This window comes from Notamacropus eugenii, chromosome 4, assembly GCF_028372415.1.
Source record: "Notamacropus eugenii isolate mMacEug1 chromosome 4, mMacEug1.pri_v2, whole genome shotgun sequence".
Lineage (NCBI taxonomy): Eukaryota > Metazoa > Chordata > Mammalia > Diprotodontia > Macropodidae > Notamacropus > Notamacropus eugenii.
Genome location: NC_092875.1, coordinates 243,729,615 through 243,747,130, shown reverse-complemented (window position 1 = coordinate 243,747,130; position 17,516 = coordinate 243,729,615). Strand labels below are relative to the sequence as shown.

The 17,516-nt window shown below is 39.5% G+C and overlaps 1 protein-coding gene across 4 annotated transcripts; it reads left to right on the top strand.

Moving 5' to 3' along the window:
- Positions 1-1,610: 1,610 nt before the first annotated feature.
- Positions 1,611-9,953, top strand: ADCYAP1 (adenylate cyclase activating polypeptide 1). Of its 4 annotated transcripts, none has more exons than XM_072604333.1 (6): positions 1,611-2,154; positions 2,451-2,558; positions 5,292-5,429; positions 5,933-6,028; positions 7,286-7,420; positions 9,450-9,953. In XM_072604333.1, the coding sequence occupies exons 2-6, from the start codon at positions 2,452-2,454 to the stop codon at positions 9,628-9,630; spliced, it is 657 nt and encodes a 218-aa protein (XP_072460434.1). In that variant the 5' UTR covers positions 1,611-2,154; position 2,451; the 3' UTR covers positions 9,631-9,953. The 4 variants fall into 4 exon arrangements, with proteins under 4 accessions (XP_072460434.1, XP_072460436.1, XP_072460437.1 ...); XM_072604335.1 differs by having other exon boundaries at positions 1,989-2,154; positions 5,295-5,429; XM_072604336.1 differs by lacking the exon at positions 9,450-9,953 and having other exon boundaries at positions 2,084-2,154; positions 5,295-5,429; positions 7,286-7,624.
- The last annotated feature ends 7,563 nt before the right edge of the window (positions 9,954-17,516 follow it).

The window sequence follows — 17,516 nt, the reverse complement described above, 5'->3', positions numbered from 1 at the left end:
ACAGTAGTGACTATTGATGGCTATATTTCTTAACTTTGTAGGAAATAAACCTACATTCTTGCACTGAATTGGAAAGATTAGGATAGGCTAAATTTATCCAGAGACTTAGAAGACTCCTGTGCCTGTGGTCTCCCCTCCTTCCGTTCTCCTTCCATGTCATTTTCAGTAAAAAAAAAAAAAATGCTAGTAGATTAAAGAGTTCCCAGAGGAGGGATTCCCGTTAAGAGTCCCTGAGCAAATGAACTTTTAATGGGAAATCTAGAGCTTTTCCAGTCTGTGTTCACTTCACCACATAGAACTCTAGACACAGATTTAATTTTGTTGTGTGCAATAAAGAAAGTGAAAGCCATGTTCCCCACTGCTCCACATTCATACAATGCCCCTTTTTTCTTCATGTAAAAACAAAACACCCAACAGTTTTCAATTTTAATAGTGTTAGATATTAAAGATTAAAAGCCCCGGCCCCAATGATTCAAGAACAAAGGAACAATATAAAACCCTTAGCTAATTTTTTCTCAAATAAAAGGCCGAGAAAGTGTTTCCATCATTAAGAAGAATACATGATACATTCACTGAAAACTGGAAATATTTTTTATCATTATGGTGACTTTTTTAAATAGTGAAAACTGCCTACACTAAATGGTTCTTTCAGTAATTCATCACATTTCAGGGTTTTCGTGACAACGAGCTGGAGGTAGAGATTTCTGAAGTTTGTGGCTTTAGCATCCCGGCAGCTCAGTACCCCAGAGCTTGGACAGCTCCACTCTGGGAACTCAGTGTACTTTGCACTAATCTTTTCCATCCACTAACCAGTTCTGTCAATTACATTTAGTCTAATTAGGGATTTTCCGAAAATTCCCCAAGATTTCAAACTTGCTTTTAAAAACAAAACAAATTTCCTAATTTAATTTTCTGTCTGAAAGAATATATGTAAAAGACGAGGATACCCAAATTAAACTCATTTGATAGGAGGGTTTTATCTCTTTTAATTCAGGTGACGGAATCTTTGGAGGGACTTGACAAAATAGTAACAGTAACCAGAAGGGACATGGTTAAAATAATGAACTTTCTGATCCTTTTAATTCTCTGTATTATTTTCTTATTCTTGAGGAACAGGCGAATTTGAGAAGCATCAAAATAATTAGACTTCTTAAAAATGAAATGTGTGAGTGAGAGGTGTTTATGAGAAGCTGATGACTCTGGATCATCTCATCCATGAGGACAGCACAGAATAGTTAATATGTTCCTTGAGGAATTGGGATGGTGACGTCTTTTTCTGATACCCGATCATTACGTGACTGAGAGAAAAAAAAAAAGGAAGTCATTTCATGAATAAAAATCGGAGCACAACAGTACAACAAACAATATTCCACTCGTAAAGGTAACAGGCAGGCAAATGTTTACAAAGAGGGTTAGAATAAAATTGGGTTTGAAAAGATTCTTTTGCTAGTTGCATATATATATATATATATATATTCATACACACACATATATATATACGGACACAGAGAGCTGGTCACCTTTGGAGTCACCGACAGAAGAAGAAAGCTACAGCTTCAGCCACAGTCAGAGCGGACCATAGTGAAGAGACGGAGCTGCCGAATTGCACATTTTCTTGAGAGCTGCACGCCACTGACTACGCAGCTTTCCCTTCCTTCCTTCCTTCCTTCCTTCCTTCCTTCCTTCCTTCCTTCCTTCCTTCCTTCCTTCCTTCCTTCTTTTCTTCCTTCCCTTCTTCCTTCCTTCCCTCCTTCCTTCCTTCTTTCCTTTTTCCTTCCTTCTTTCCTTCATTTCTATCTTTTCTTTTTTCTCCTCTTTTCTTTTCCTCTTGCTTTTTCTCCTCCAGATCTCTAGCTGTCTTTAACTCCTTTTCCTCTCTGCCCCCTCTTCTTTCAGTGTCACACGCCCTCTTAGTTCTGTGTGTCTGCAAACTTTTGAACAGAATCCTCTCATCAGCAAACAAGTCCTCCTCCTCCTCCTGCTCTCTTGCTGCTGCTGCTCTTACTCTTTCCTGCAGCTTTTCTTTGGACAGGAGAGGGAGGAGGTGATGCTACTTACGTTGTGAACTATTTCGACTGAAACTTGGAAGAACAATTTGTCCGCTGTCCTAATTGGAATCAAACGCTTTCCGTGCTGAGGTTTAAGAGTTGAATGGTAAGGAAAACAAAATCCAAACTAATTTGAACCACTGATTCTCTCCTCTTCGTTGGTAGGAGAGTTAGGTTTTTCATTAGCAAGCTCTTTGGATTAGTTATTGGGTATTGTGGGGATTTTCTGTAGCGAAAGGGAAAGGGAGGGGGCACAGATATTGCTAAAACGTGATCTCAGAGTAGAAGCGAAGTATTTCTTCTCTGGCTCTCCCGCCCCCAATAATTTGTTTAGTGGCCTAAGAGATAAAACAAACGGAGTGTTTTGACAGCTGTTTCCCCCTCCCCCTTGCTTGTATACAGAATGGCAATGTGTAGCAAAGCGACCCTAGCCTTGCTGATCTATGGAATACTAATGCATAGCAGCGTCTACTGCTCACCTGCAGCCGGACTCCAGTTTCCTGCTTTCAGGTAGGTACTTGCTGTTTTTCTCTTCCTCCTCCCCAATAACATAACTAGGTCGATCCAGTCTCAGTCTCTGCTCCCCTGAACTCCTATGCCCACCTCCCCTTGGTAGTCTCTATCGGTCTGCACTTGTTTAGTTGTTACGAGGTACAGTACACCAAAAGAGCAGTTTTCCCCTTGTACTTACCTTGTTGCTTTGGGGTTGGCGAGTGGGCTGTTTCTACTGCTCCTTCCCTTAGTACAGAACTGAGAGCAAGGGAGGTAGTGTGTCCCTACGGATAACTCCTCTCCCTCCACCCTCCCTCGTCCCCTCCTCTCTTTGTCAGGTGGACCCTCCAGGGGAAAGAGTTCACATCTCTCAGACTTAAAGACCCCGCAAAGGGGCTTGGATCGTTATCTACAACTCTTATGATCCTTACTGGAAAAAGAAAAAAAAAGAAATCTTTCTTCCCTGGAAGGATCAAGGCTGGGTGTGCACAAATTTTCTGATTTATCTTTTTTTCTTTTTATATTTCTCTGCTGTACTGTTCTCTCTCTCTCTCTCTCTCTCTCTCTCTCTCTCTCTCTCTCTCTCTCTCTCTCTCTCTCTCTCTTCTTTCCTTTCATCGTCTTTGTTTGTTCTCTCTCTCTCTCTCTCTCTCTCTCTCTCTCTCTCTCTCTCTCTCTCTCTCTCTCTCTCTCTCTTTCTCTCATGAGCTTCAGGGACGGATAGTGATTCTCTCGGGAAGCTTTTCTGTCGATTGAGTTTACTACTGTGTTTTTAGTCTCCCATAGTCGTTTAGGGAGATTGGTGATGGTTGGGGGAGGGGCCGGAAAACCTATCAGAGAGGAGAGGGAAAGGGACGAGGAAGAAGGAGGAAGACAATAACGACGGATGGGGGATAAAGAGAGAGAAATGGGACGGAGGGAGCGAGATTACCCAGATTGAGATTTCTCCGATTCTGGGGACTTTTTTCTTCCCATAATCTCCGATTTCTAAGTGCGTCTGCGCTGCTCTGATGAGGCTATAGCCGTTTTCTCATGCTACAGTAAAGGCCAGAGAGCAAGAAGGCGTTGCTTTTGCTATTTGATAGGGGAGACTGGTTTTAAGTTTAGGACCCAGGTCAGGGATCAGCAGCCCTTCTGGCGCCTGGGCTATTTCTCCACTCGGTCCCTCGAAGAGGAAATACGAACACTTTTACTACCAGAATTCTTTTACCTAGTGACGTGCTTTACTTTCTCTGTTGTTTATTTGAGGAGTGGGAGATTAGGGGGAAGGACTTTTCCTGGCTTTCAATGTCTTTTGCAAGGCCGGCCAACTTGATCTAGAAAATGACATAATAGGACACAGATACGCAGGACTTGGGTCCTTAGCCTTCCTTTTGGAATGCCGAGAGAACTGAAAAAAAAAAATCAGAGAGGGATGAGGGGAAGTTCTGTCTGCTGCAAATCCAATTCAGAAAGAGGGCAGAATGGAAAAATGTAACGGCACAAAAACCAGATACCATTCCAAAAGGACAGTTCACTTAAAAAATTAAAGTGTGGTAGACCAAGATTTTCACTAAAGGATGATTTAATGGTGAGATTTGCTGAAGTTTTTTCTCTGAGCCAAAAGCGATTTTTTAAACCGATTTCTACTTTAAAATCTCTCTCTGTCTCCATCTCTCATTCCCACCCTCACACAAACATTTCGAGGCACGCTGACAAACACATAGTAATAAATAGGGTCGGTTGGAAGAACAACCCTTTGCCCTAGTAGCTGTCAAAATTTTCTGTTCTATTCAAGCGGTTGACTCCGAGGTGGGATCTTAGAGTGAACCATCTCCTTACATTCTCCCACGCCTATGCTAACTTTAAAAGGAGGGTGGTGATGTAAATTTAAAATCAAATTGTTCTTTCCTCTGATTCCTCTTTTCCCCCTCCCTCTTCTCTAGAAGTCAAAGGATGTGGTGAGGGTGAGGGTGAGAGTGGGGATAGGGAAGGAATGGAAACTGGATTCAGAGGTACTTGGTTCGGTGATGTTGGGACTGGGCTGACAATTTCCATAAGCCCGAGGCAAGGGAGGAAACCGAGTGCGGGTCTCTAGGGAGAAAGAGCAGAAGCCACACATTTTAAGTTTTGGGTTATCTATTATTCATGTCCCTGCTAGAGTCTCGCAGGCCCAAAATAGCAGCCGGAGACTCGCGGTGACCTAAATCAGGCCGCAGGAAAGAGTTCTCCAGAGCCCAGAGAAGGGAGGGCCGGATTCAACACCGCAACAAACCCCACCCACCCAAACCCTATTTCAGGGCTTCAGCTCAGCAGTAGCTAGTTATCACTGCAGCACCTTCACTCTGGACAGGTCCTTTCACTTCAATCCCCCTGCTCTTCCTCCCAAATCCCCACCCCCCGCCGCCCTTCCATCCTCTGACTTTCCGGCTGGCAATCCTTTTTGCAGCTTTGGTAGTGACTGGGGTGGGGGGCGGCGGCGGAGGGGGTTATGGTATATGTGCATTAGTGTGGCCAGTTGACACTCGTTTACCTCTAATACCAGAGGCCACCAGTCTTTAGTAGAGATCTCAGTTCGGGTTCCGGCCAGGTTAGTCAGTCTTTTTGGTCCTTAGGCACTGATCATTCCCCTCTCCCATATTTACCCCTCCCTCCCTCCAAAAAAAAATCCTCTTCGTGAAAATGAACTGAAAGTCTAACTTCCTCGTTCTTCCCGGAGGCGGAGAACTACCCAGTCACTGAGTCCTTTTCCTTTCCTTTCCATTTTCTTAGCAGGTTGGAGGATGAAGCTTATGATGAAGATGGGAACACTCTGCAGGACTTCGCTTTTGATAATAACCGTTTGGGCTTAGGAAACACTGCATCCATGCTGGGGGACGTGTACACGCTCTATTATCCACCGGAAGAGAGGTGATTGCCCTCGGGTTGTTTAAGTATTTGCTTAGAGAGACAGGGAGGAGTCAGTAACCTTGAGATAATGGGTAGTGGTCAGGAAGGGTTGCGCATTTGCGTTATTTATTTATTTATTTATTTTAACATTTTATTATTAAGAAAAGTCCTTAAATATTGCTTCATCTTAAGACTGCCTGATGCAGAAGCAAGAGAAAGTTCAGAATCTAGAGTGTGTTCGCGTGGTGTGTGTGTGTGTGGTGACTGATTATATGAGGATAGTTAAGTATACCTCTGTGTATGAGAATGAGTGCACGTTCAGAGAAATAGTTGTCACAAATTCCGCTACTTATCCTCTCGGAATTCACAAACTCTTTTCTAATGACCCTGCCTAGAGAAATGGAAAGGATCATAGGCTGTTCCGATTCACTAGCCAGACAGCTACACCTCCCACCCAATCTCCAGGGCCGGCGTTTGAGAGGTCCCTCCATTCTGATCTTTGTATTTTCCTCTATTCCATTTAGTCAAACGGATGACATATTGAATAAGGCATACCGGAAAGTTCTGGGCCAGCTGTCTGCGAGGAAGTACCTGCATTCTCTCATGGCCAAACGCATAGGGTAAGAGTTTCCTAAAGAGTTAAAGGAGGCGCACGCGCGTGAGTGCACGTGCATGCCTGTTTAGTGGGTATAGTGTCTGTGCATGCGTGTCTTCGCATACGTCTGTGCGTTACCCCGCAGCGAAGGATGTTCGTCCCAGCCTCTTTAGCGCTTCTTATTATCGGGCGAATTCCAGGGCCAACCTGAACTGATTGTCTCTATGCCCAAGTCCTGAGCAGGAATTAAGACAAGATCAGTTAAAGGGAGGGAGGGTGAGAAATAGTGAGAGAAAACTGAAAATATTTTTTAAAAAGGGAGAAATAAATTCATTACTTTAGACTTCTGATCTCACAGGAGGAATTGTAATCATTACCTCGAAACACATGGATAGAATGGCTTTTATTGTAAAAATAAAGTGAAGAAAAATTAAAACAACAACACGTATGAGGTACTTTAAACATAATTAGGTTTTGCTCGTGTCAGACAAGTTCAAATCCTGGGTCCTATGTGGTGCACATTTCAACAGAAGGTAACGTTTTAATAAAGCCCATGGGAAAACAGATTACATTTTCACAATGAATAATTCATGAGGTGAAAAATATTGTCTACAGCCTGTCGTCTTACATTATTATCAGGACTTTCAATTTAGAAGGCGGAGATATTTCTTTGTTTCCCTGGAAGTGCTGTGTCTTTGATTGGAACCACACCCAACCTGGGTAGTTTGGCGCTTTATAAATAAGTACCTGAGTGAAAACAAATATCCTCTAGATGGACTAAGAATGCATCTGTTAACCTAAATTTCTTAGAAAGGTTGGATTTAAGTTAGCCTGGATCTCTGCCCTACTCTCGTGGAGGAAAAAGCGTGCTGGGTCAGGAATCAAAGGCCTTACCAGTTATTTGTGTGACCTTAGGCAAGTCACCTTTCCTCTTCCTCCAGCTTTAGTTTATTAATGTTAAAAATGAGGAGTGTGGTGGAGGTTGGACTGAATGACCTCTAGGGTCACTTCCATTTCTAAATCTATATGTCATGTCAGAAAATACTCTTTTGGAAGGAGGGGAATGTGGTAATCCCTCCTCTCCTCCCCCGCTCTTCTTTCAGCCTATTAAACCTCTACAAAAAGGAGTGGAGGAGCGGGAAGGACAGTGTGAGGGAGCCCTAGGAAGCTCCAGGTGTGGGGGTGGGGTCCACGTGTTGCCACAGTGTCTGATCTCCTTTTCCCTCCTGCTCTCCCACCTGCTCTTATCTTCCTCTCTCCTCCTTCCTTTTTGCCTTGCTAGGATGGGTAGCGGCGTGGAGGATGATTCTGAACCTCTCTCCAAGCGCCACTCTGACGGGATCTTCACGGACAGCTACAGCCGCTATCGGAAACAAATGGCTGTCAAGAAATACTTGGCAGCGGTCCTGGGGAAAAGGTATAAACAAAGAGTTAAAAACAAAGGACGCCGCATAGCGTTTTTGTAGCGTTGAGTGACCTACCAGCCACCCTGTGTGTACAGTCCTCCTAACAGAATGAAAAGTCATTTCCAAAACTGACTGAACAGTTATCGCGCCTGTGTTCTATCTAAACATGTATTTATGTATGAAGTAAAGCCATTAAATGAATATTTTGATAATAATATTGTTTTTCTTTTGTACAAAGCACTAGAGAACTCACAGATCTACTTTGTGGACCAATCATTTAAGTTATATATACTATTATAAATATATATAAATATAATAGAGAGCAATTCATATAAAGCGTGCACAAGGAATGATAGATTCGCCTGAGCTGTTTATGTTTTTATATAAAATAAATAGAAAAAAGACAATCATTGTTTTCGATATTACTCCTATTTTTGTAACTGGAATTAAAAGGATAGTATTTTTATCCACGACAGGGGTGAAGACATTAATACTGACCATTTGCTACTGTACATAAACACTGATGCCCTCTACAAGGGGATTATGAGGCTAATGATTTGGGAGAATTGCTGAAGCACATTCTTCCCCTGTGAGTCTCCTTAAAAAAAAAAAAAAAGGCTGCTTTAATCCAAGCCTATCTTAAAGGGGCACTATCCCCCTTTCTAGAGATTTCAATTTTCCGCTTTATTTGATTCCACTTTTATATGTATTTGTGTCTCCTCAAACAGTGAGTTTAGAAGTTAATTCTCTTGAGGTGAAACAGCTCTCTCCAAATTGTGCCTCCCTGTTGACTTAGAGCAGTTCAGTAAGGAGGAGTTAGGGAAGGAGGAAAGATGCAGGCCAAGAAGGGTGACTTGTAAAAACAAAAGAGCCCCCTCATTCTCTGTTCTTTGAGGATCAGTTACAGGAACCAAACCCTGAAATTAGAGTAACTGCATTAAGGATTTGGAAATTTAGAGACAGAAAGAGTCACAGTGTGAGGCAGAAAAGGAAAACCCCAGAGAATTTTGGGCGGTCATAGGGTCTGAGTATCTTGAGGCAAATACAGTCCCACTAACTGACCTTGGGCAGCTCCGTATTGGAACTTGATACAAAGTATAATGTGTTTCTCTCCAGTGCTGTCCATGCTTCTCATCATGTGAAATGGCCAGGGTTCTCTCCTTTGAACTATATTCAATTGGAGTTGCTCCTTTCTTTGTTGTTTTCCTGTAGACTCTTCTTCCCCATCCCTCTCCTGCACTATTTAGCCACTGTTTACCCTTTTCATTCACTTCTTTAAAAATTGTGAATGCTTGTTCTCACTTTTCTGTTCTGTTTTATGCTAGCTCTTATTGTAAAGTTTAGGAACCCCTGTTGTAGCTACCACTAAATAATTATGCACTAACTACAAAAGTTTTGTTCCTTGTTTATTGAGTTTGAAGGTAAAATGTATTTTTCTACATTATGGCTTATTGCTTAGTAAAATTTATTTCATAAATCAATTTTGTCATTAAAATGTATAGTGTTCACATACTGTTCAGTACTACCCGCTGATAAATCATTTTAACATCATCTTTATATGTATGAGTACTATCTTACATTTTTTTTTTTTTGGTCAAGAGTGAGACAAAACAGCCTCTATCAGATCCAGAGAACTTCCTGGTCCTCCTTGACTAAAGAGGGCATGTCTGTTTGTTTCTTGTCATGACACTGAACATATTCTAGAGGAATCTCTATACAAAAATACCCCAACCTACCCTCCTTGCCAAATAAGTAACAGCAGAGAATTCAGCCAGTCACTCCCCTAAATTTGTCACTGATTTCTTAAAAAAAAAAAAAAAAGACAGTGTGTAAAGTTTAAAAGACCTTTCATTTTCTTTTGCTGATCTGATCAGTATAAAGTCATAAATCAAAGAAAACAGAATTGGATTTGCAATCCCAAGTCGGGTGGGTACTGCTAATCAATTGCCTTGCAAACAGTAGTACCACACGGAGACATTCGATCTGTGCCCAAGTCTTGTGTATGAAATCAATCTTACTTTAATTTTGCATTCTCCTCAGGCAATGTGACGCAGGATGCAGTTTGCAGCTTTCGTGCCTTTCTTCGCCTTTTAAATCGCCACGAATCACAGATGGCTATTTAGTGGCCCTACAATGCTGCAACACATCAGCTTGCATTTTAGTCTTAATTGTTTGTTTCTTTGGTAATGGGCAGACTTTTCTGTGTTTGTGTCAGCTGTAGTAGTGAAATAGGGCTCTAGTTAACATTTTATTTATGAAGTGTAGTCTAGTGTTCTAGTGGCTAGCTGCAAACATTATATAGATATCACTTAGATTAACCTTTTGTATACTTTTTAGTAAGCCAAGAGCCTTACCAAATTGGATCAGATTTAAGCTATAGTCATCATTTAGGTAGATGTCAGTCTTGAAGATCTTATTTTGTGTGCAACTGATTATAAAAACTTAAAACAAGTATGACTACACACATGATATCTATAACTAGGACTTTGATAACTGTTATATAAGTGTGTAAAATTTGTATTAATAAATTTTTTAAACAATGCAACCTCGTCTAATGTTTGGAGAAAAAAAAGACATCTAGAGAATAATGTGAAATCTGTATGCCCTTAAAGATCTTCTAAAGTAGTAGGTTTTCTTTAGAAATTTTTTTTCATGTTTAGAATACATATATCTCTCTATATAATCATTCATGTATTTTCATGAACCGTACTTCAACATTTGGTTGATGGGTTACTGGTTTCGATTAAAATAGCTATTGAAATAGAACAAAGAAGATATAAGTTGCTAAATAGTTGAAAATATTGGAACATTAATAAAAGACAGAACCAAGATTAAACTGGGTCCCTAAGGAACATTTACTTTACAGCTTTTTAAGTGCTTTAAGGCACAGATTAGCAGCATGGGACAAAAGACCTTCTTCTGTTGTCCTTCTTTTACAAGTAATTTTGCAGACTAAAAATGCTTGTGGTGTTTTGCATTTAAAGTTAATTTAAAGCATCTGTTTTGGAGGTTTAAACAATATGTAGCAAGAGGCAGAAAAAGAAGTTTCATTAAAAATGCACTTGTAGAAATCAAAAGGCATTTTTGCACAGAGTTAATTAGACACTTTTAAAAGGAGATCTACTTCTTGGCTAGGGGAAAATAGAAAGGCACCTGGAAATTATAACATTTATCAATTCACATGAAGAAGCTTGAAAGCAAAGCCATCACCTACAGGTCTCCTGAGTGACTGGAAAATTCTCAGCATCCTTTCCAAGTCCATGGTTATTCTGGTTAAATCAGATGCTGGAATTAAAGTATTTTATAAAAAGTTGCTCATTATTGAATTCAAATTGCCAGACTTCTCATTCTAAGACTGTACAATGTGATTAACCAGTAAAGCAATGGGACTATTTAAAAGGAATAAATAAATCAAAACAATAACAAAAGCTGGAGCGATCTTAAAATTTGTATTAAAAAGTTTAATTTATATCTTGAGGGAATGCTTAGAAAATTTTTTTTCAGATCTTAGCTCAGTATACCTATGTAAGACATTTAAGACAGATTCATGAGGACCACGCTACCCCAAATCTGCAAATACTGACATATAATAGAAAGAATAATTGTACTAGGTATTATTTTTTAGCCGTTTGGCATTTTTGTTGGGCAAAGTGGCTTTTCATCAATCACACTCTCCTGCCACCCCCAAGCAACCAGGTAGTAAATATTCTTATAGCAATATCATAAAAGGAAAAGTGGAAACTCAAAAGAGTTAACTTTAAACTTCAGAGAGGCTTCCTTCCTTCCTTCCTTTCCTTCCTTCCTTCCTTCCTTCCTTCCTTCCTTCCTTCCTTCCTTCCTTCCTTCCTTCCTTCCTTCCTTCCTTCCTTCCTTCCTTCCTTTCTCTCTCTCTCTCTCTCTCTCTCTCTCTCTCTCTCTCTCTCTCTCTCTCTCTCTCTCTCTCTCTCTCTCTCTCTCTCTTTCTCATGGACTGTGGCTTCCAGTCAATAGTTCCAACCAAGAATCCAAATTTAATGAAACTGGCAGAATTTTCTTGTGAGGGATAGCTCAAAATAATGATTTTCTTGGTTGATTTGATTCTGTATTTAGTTTTTTAAGAAGGTCCATAAATCAGAGTTGTAAGTAAGGCTACAGATATCTATCTTTAGTTTTTAATTTGTTTTCCTTTTTTTGTAGGAAAAGCCCAACTTAGCATAGGGTTTAGGGTTCTGGTTATGGAAAAAAGGGGTAACAAATAAAAAAAGTATGAGGGGGAAGGAGTAAGATTTATGTGGATTTTAATGTAATAAATAAATAATAAAGCTTAGTATCCATAAAAATATGCAAATTGATGAACTAGGTTTATCTAGTATCCAGCTATACCCTGGATGCAATCTAGATCCCTTTGAAAATTTCAGTAATTCTTTTAGGCAACTAAGGTCACCATTCAACATTTTTTTTTTGCTTAATTGTGTTGAAAAGGTTAAAAGATCCATCAGGAAATAGCTCCAGTGGTCCACTAAACATCTCTGTTGGATGTCCAGCTGTTCCCACAAACATAACAAGCCCAAGAGTGAGTACTGTGTTAATGGCCCCATCGTTTTCTCAGAAAAAGGCAGGAGAAGGCAAGATTTGAAAATTATGCCTTTCTGTATTTAAAATTGGCCCCTTGTAAGTTAACGTGTTAATTCAGTTTGTCCCTTGGATCTTTCATGATAGCACCTGAAATAACTTCACAAATATCACATCCCCATATATCACAGTGAACAGAATTTTCTACCCTTAGAACTATGTGTAATCCCTGATTCCACCACTCTGTATGTTCTGTCTGAAGTACTGCCTAGGTGTGTTTACCCTTATGCTTAGCTTTATATTTTAGGAAACCAAGGTTAAATAGATTGATGACCTTTTTTACTTTTATGAAGTATAAAGGCAGCTTCATTCATCTCCTACATCATTAAACAAGCCAGAGAATCATAAATCATAGATCACAAATCTACAGTGAGGAGGGGAGGGACCTTGGAGATCATGTAGTTCAACCCTTTCATTTTACAGATAAGAACACTGAGGCCCAGGGAAGTGAAGTGAATTACACAAGATTACATAGGTAATGATCTGCAGAATCAGAATTTGAACTCAGGTTCTTTGACTCCAAGTTCAGTACTTTTCCCACTGTCCTTTGCTACCTCAGGTCCTTTCAAATCTTAGAAGAAAAACAAATCCATTCATCTTCTATTCTCATTGCAACCACCTTAAACTAGGTGGTTCATTCTCTATACCTGGAATAATACAATATTTTTCTAAATCAGTTTTCTGCTCTTAGTCTTTCAATCCATTCTGAAAATGATCATACATTAATTTCCCTAAAGCATCTATTTGTGACAACATTTACTGGCTCAAAAACATCAAATGGCTGCCTATTACTTTCAGTATGAAGTCAAACCTAGGGGGGAATATGATGGTCTTCAAAATCTGGTCCCACCCTACTTAGCAACCTTTTCTCTCACTACTCCCTATTATGAGCTCTCTGCTGCAAAGTCTCTTTACAATTTACCAGACACAACACTGCCTGAAATGTTCTGCTTTTTCTTTGCTATCTTAACCATCTTTAAGGTTGAGTGCAAACACTAGGTCCTCTGTAGGGCTGTTCTTGATTGTGTCAACTGACAGGGATCGATCCCTTTTCTAAAATCTTATCACACTGTTTCTCATTCATTTGGTGGATAGAGCACCAGTGCAGGAGTCAGGAGGACCTGGGTTCAAATCTCACCTCAGACACTTGCCACTCACTAGCTGTGTGACCTTGGGCAAGTCACTTAACCCCAACTGCCTCATCCTGGGTCATCTCCAGTCATCCTGATGAATATCTGGTCACTGGATTTAGATGGCTCTGGAGGAGAAGTGAGGCTGGTGACCTGCATAGCCCTCCCTCACTCAAAACAAAGTCAAGTGCAAGTCATGTCATTATTTCTCTGATGGCATGGTCTTTGGCAACGAAGGATGAACACACACACTAATCTTAATCAAATACTGCCTCAAATTGTTACCTTCCTTTTATGCATATGAAAGGATGGGTGAAATTGAATACCACTTCAGAAACTCCCCACTTGTATGACCCTAGGAACCACTTAACTTCTCAGAGGCTCAGTTTACTCATCTGTAAAATGTATAACCTCACAAAGCCAGTATGAAGATCAAGCAAGATAACGTATATAAAGTGTTTTGCCAATCTTAAAAAAAACCCTTCATAAATGTAAGGTATGTGTCTAACTTCTTTTCCCAACTAGATCATAAGTTGCCAATGGACAGGGGTAAACTTAACACTTTTGGGATACCTAGAATGATTTGAGGAACATAGTAGGTCTTAAATCTTTGTTGAATGAATGAAATAGCTAAAAATTAGAAGAATTTGGCTTAGTGTATCATCAAGAATGTGGGGCTTTTTTTCTTGTTTTGCAATAGGACTGACAACAGTACTAAACAGAGTATGAGACAAGCTTATTAAATGAGTATTTATGGTGACACAGACTAAGTGTCCTCCTGGAAAAGGCCTATAGAAAATGAATGCCAAATTATTTATTCCTTTAGTATTATGTAGCTAGGGGTTTATGATTGTGTTAACAACTAGATTGAAGTTATAAGGGCTTTAGTTCAGTTCTTTGATATGGGGAAAAAATTGGACTTCGTAGTTAAGGAAAGATTGCCTCCTCCCTCAATGTACCAAAGAAATTTCTTATGATACTGATTGTGGAATGGACTGTCTTCGAAGTAATAATTAACTGAGCAGTTATCTACTCCTGTACAGTAAACTTCTCCTTTAAACCTAATTTTTTAATTTGAAGCATCAGGTCACAGGTAGCAAAAAGGACATACATGGGTCTGAAGAGTGCTAATAATAAAAAAACCCCAAACAACAGTATTTCAGTGTTACAATAGGTAATGCCATTGAGTCTCATTTTGTTAGCAATATCTTTGTGTTACATTATGGGAGAAGGTGTGGGTTGGGTGGAATATTACTTATAAACTATAGAAAACGCAGATAGGGATGATCTGACTTGGTTCTTTTTTTCATATCACAAAAGAAAATAGACCCTTTCTGTCCTTAGCTAAGGTGGTCTTTGGAAAGTAGACAAAGTCTGGTTCTGGACTTATCCTTGAAACCTTTCTAACATAATAGAACCTTGACCAGTTTTGATAACTGGTGGAAAGCCAGGTGCTCCACTGGAATTCACATAGCATCAAGACATGTAAAGGTAACCCTCCAGGGGAGGATTTCTAAGACAAATATGAACTAGAGTCACTTTGGATGAGAGGTTTAGAGGGGTCATAATTTGTACCATTGGACAAGGCACTCACATTAATGATGTCCCAGATCAGTTGAAACTTTTAAGTATGTATAAGAGAAACTAGCAAGAATACTATTCAGAACTCATGCCTTATCCTACTTAGTAGTAGTTATTACTTATTTTCATACTAAATGGATAACAGTGTATAATACAATCATATGGATATAACTTAGCTAGAATATCTAATTGCTTACGCTTATATTTCCTGTATATAAATTAGATGCATTCGGAAGTCATAATATTTCTTTTTGGAAATTTAGATCTCATTCTACAGTATACTTATTGTCTTTGAGGCTACATTTCTGATTCTGCATATTCATATTTTAACATTTTATTATTTAAATGTCATAGAGCATTGGAAAGGGAACAATAAATATCTTTTAAGAACAAGAAGGCTTTATTTCATAAAGAATGGTGACCATTTTCTCTGCTCAATGAAAGTAGTCATATATCATTTTTATACACCAGTTTACCATTTACAAACCCCTTTCTTTGTAACAACTCTGGGTTGTACATAATTCAAATATTATTATCTACATTTTCAAATGGGGAATTTGGGACTCAGAGATGTCAAGTGACTTCTCCAGAAGCACACAGTTGGTAAGTGACAGAACTGAGTCTGAAACCTAGGCTTTCAGTCCAAGTCCAGTGTTACCCCATTTCACTCTCTTTCCTGGTAAAACAGATATAAATACTTGGAATATTCAGATTACATGTGAAAGATTTTGTTGATTAATTAATAGAAGAATTAAGACTGATTCTGACTCAATTATTGCTAGTGCAGAAAGCCTTTCTTTTTCTCTCTCCCTACTCCCCCCACCCCCATCATCCTGGATAAGCACCCTAAATATATACAGTGTGTCAACTGGGCTTCAGTCCCTGTTACTACTAATGTACATACGTTTTGGATGAAGTTTCTGGCTTCTATCCCCACTCAGAAAAATCTTGGGAATGTCAGCATCAGATTCATTTTGCTCTTCCCAAAAGGATCTTTAGCTCCCCTGCAAGCATTCAGGCTAACAAGACATAGAATATATTTAACTAACAAAAATACAGAATGGGTCTGTACCTGAATCCCTCAATCATCAGAAAAATTCTTCATTTTCTAGAGAGTAGCAAATAATCCCTTTTTTCTCTGGGGATACCACCTTGCTTCAGCACTTATTCAATATACATTATACATAGTGTCAGTGGAGGGATAAATCTGGGTTCCAAGAACTTTAGTTGAATGGTCTCAACCCCCTTCCCCACCCCAAAACAAAACAACCACATTTTTAAATGAATCTTATGGAAGTTTGTGCTTAGCTAACATGGCTTCCCTTGGGATTATGAAACACATAATTTCAGGGCTTTGAAATGATGTTTTTGAGAATTTTCCTAGAGCTTCTCAAAGTATGACTTGGGTATATCACTGGACCTCATTGTCCCACTGGGAATGAGGCATGTCTCAAGATCTCAATTCACCAAGAAGAAATCAAGTCATTGAGAACCATAGTTCAGAGTAATGCATTGCTTTCAGTGATTCTCAGAACCCTGAAGAGAAATGAATGTATTCCAAAGGTAGGGAGAGGTAATCTTAACATCCTCTGTGGTTGAACATACTACCCCTTGTGTCACTCACTATTATTATAATAGTCCTTTGTGGTTGAAAGTATTGTCAACTATGTCACCCAGTACATTCCTGCTCCATTTTATTTCCAGTGAAAATTTTGTCTTTGCTGATAAATGCTGAAGCTGTTGGTTGTCAGAAAATGAAAATGATGTCACCCAAACAGGTTTCTTTAAACTGCCAGAAATTGTAGAGCCAAATTTCCTGCCTAAGTGGTGAGATCTGCTCAACTCTGGTACCTGAAAGTAGTTCTGATCCCTACAAATGATCTGTGTTCAGTTTTAGCCTTAAACATTTTGTCTTGTGTGAAATTTTCCTCTTTAGCTTCCTCACCCCCAAGTTCTTTTGGGAATAGAAGTACCCATCTTCAATAAAGAATCAGATTTGCTCTAGATTTACTGACAGGCACATGGAGGCAAGCCACAGGTTGTTCAGCTGCTGGCTAGGTGGGGCCTAAAGCCTGCTTTCTGAAAAGGCCTCCTATGGCTCTGAGGTCCCAATCTGTGCTACCTTAAAATTGTGGCTGGGCTTCAGTGAGTAGAGCGTACATCTTCTGTTTGTCATTCAGTGCAGGTAAGGCGAAGGTCATACTTTAGTTCTTGCCTTGATTAGCTATGTTCTGTCAGTTAAGTAATGAAATGCCTCTCTAAAAATTAATGCTTCGAGACTGAGTAAATATTTGCCAACAATATCTCATCCCTCCAGGCAGAGAAGGCCCTGGGGCATTCAGCTGTAAGGAGGTCTCTATTAAGAACTTCTTGTTGGAGTATGTCTAATAGGAATGCCTGTAGCAACAGGGCTCTTTGCTGATTTTTTCTTATTTCTTTGTTTGACTAAACCTTAGTTTTAGAGAACTTGCTATTGTTTTTGATGAGAATATTTTCTGGGTTTTTGTTCAAGCTCAAGAAAGGCTTTCTGCACTAGCAATGATTGAGTCAGAATCAGTCTTAATTCTTCTATTAATTAATCAACAGTCTTTCACATGTAATCTGAATATTCCATGTATTTATATCTGTTTTACCAGAAAAGAGAGTGAAATAGGGTAAATTCTTCCCCCCCAAGGGAATAATAGGAAAGCTCAAAAAGTAATTCCCTTTTATAAGAAACGAATATTTATAAGGACCAGGGAATTTGTCTATGTGACCACTTCCTCCACTGATTCAGATTGCAACA

Coding starts and splice junctions, on each gene's coding strand:
- ADCYAP1 (XM_072604333.1), top strand. CDS start 2,452: ATGGCAATGTGTAGCAAAGCGACCCTAGCCTTGCTGATCTATGGAATA. Junction 5,430..5,932: donor TATTATCCACCGGAAGAGAG/GTGATTGCCCTC, acceptor TATTCCATTTAG/TCAAACGGATGACATATTGA. Junction 6,029..7,285: donor CTCATGGCCAAACGCATAGG/GTAAGAGTTTCC, acceptor TTGCCTTGCTAG/GATGGGTAGCGGCGTGGAGG.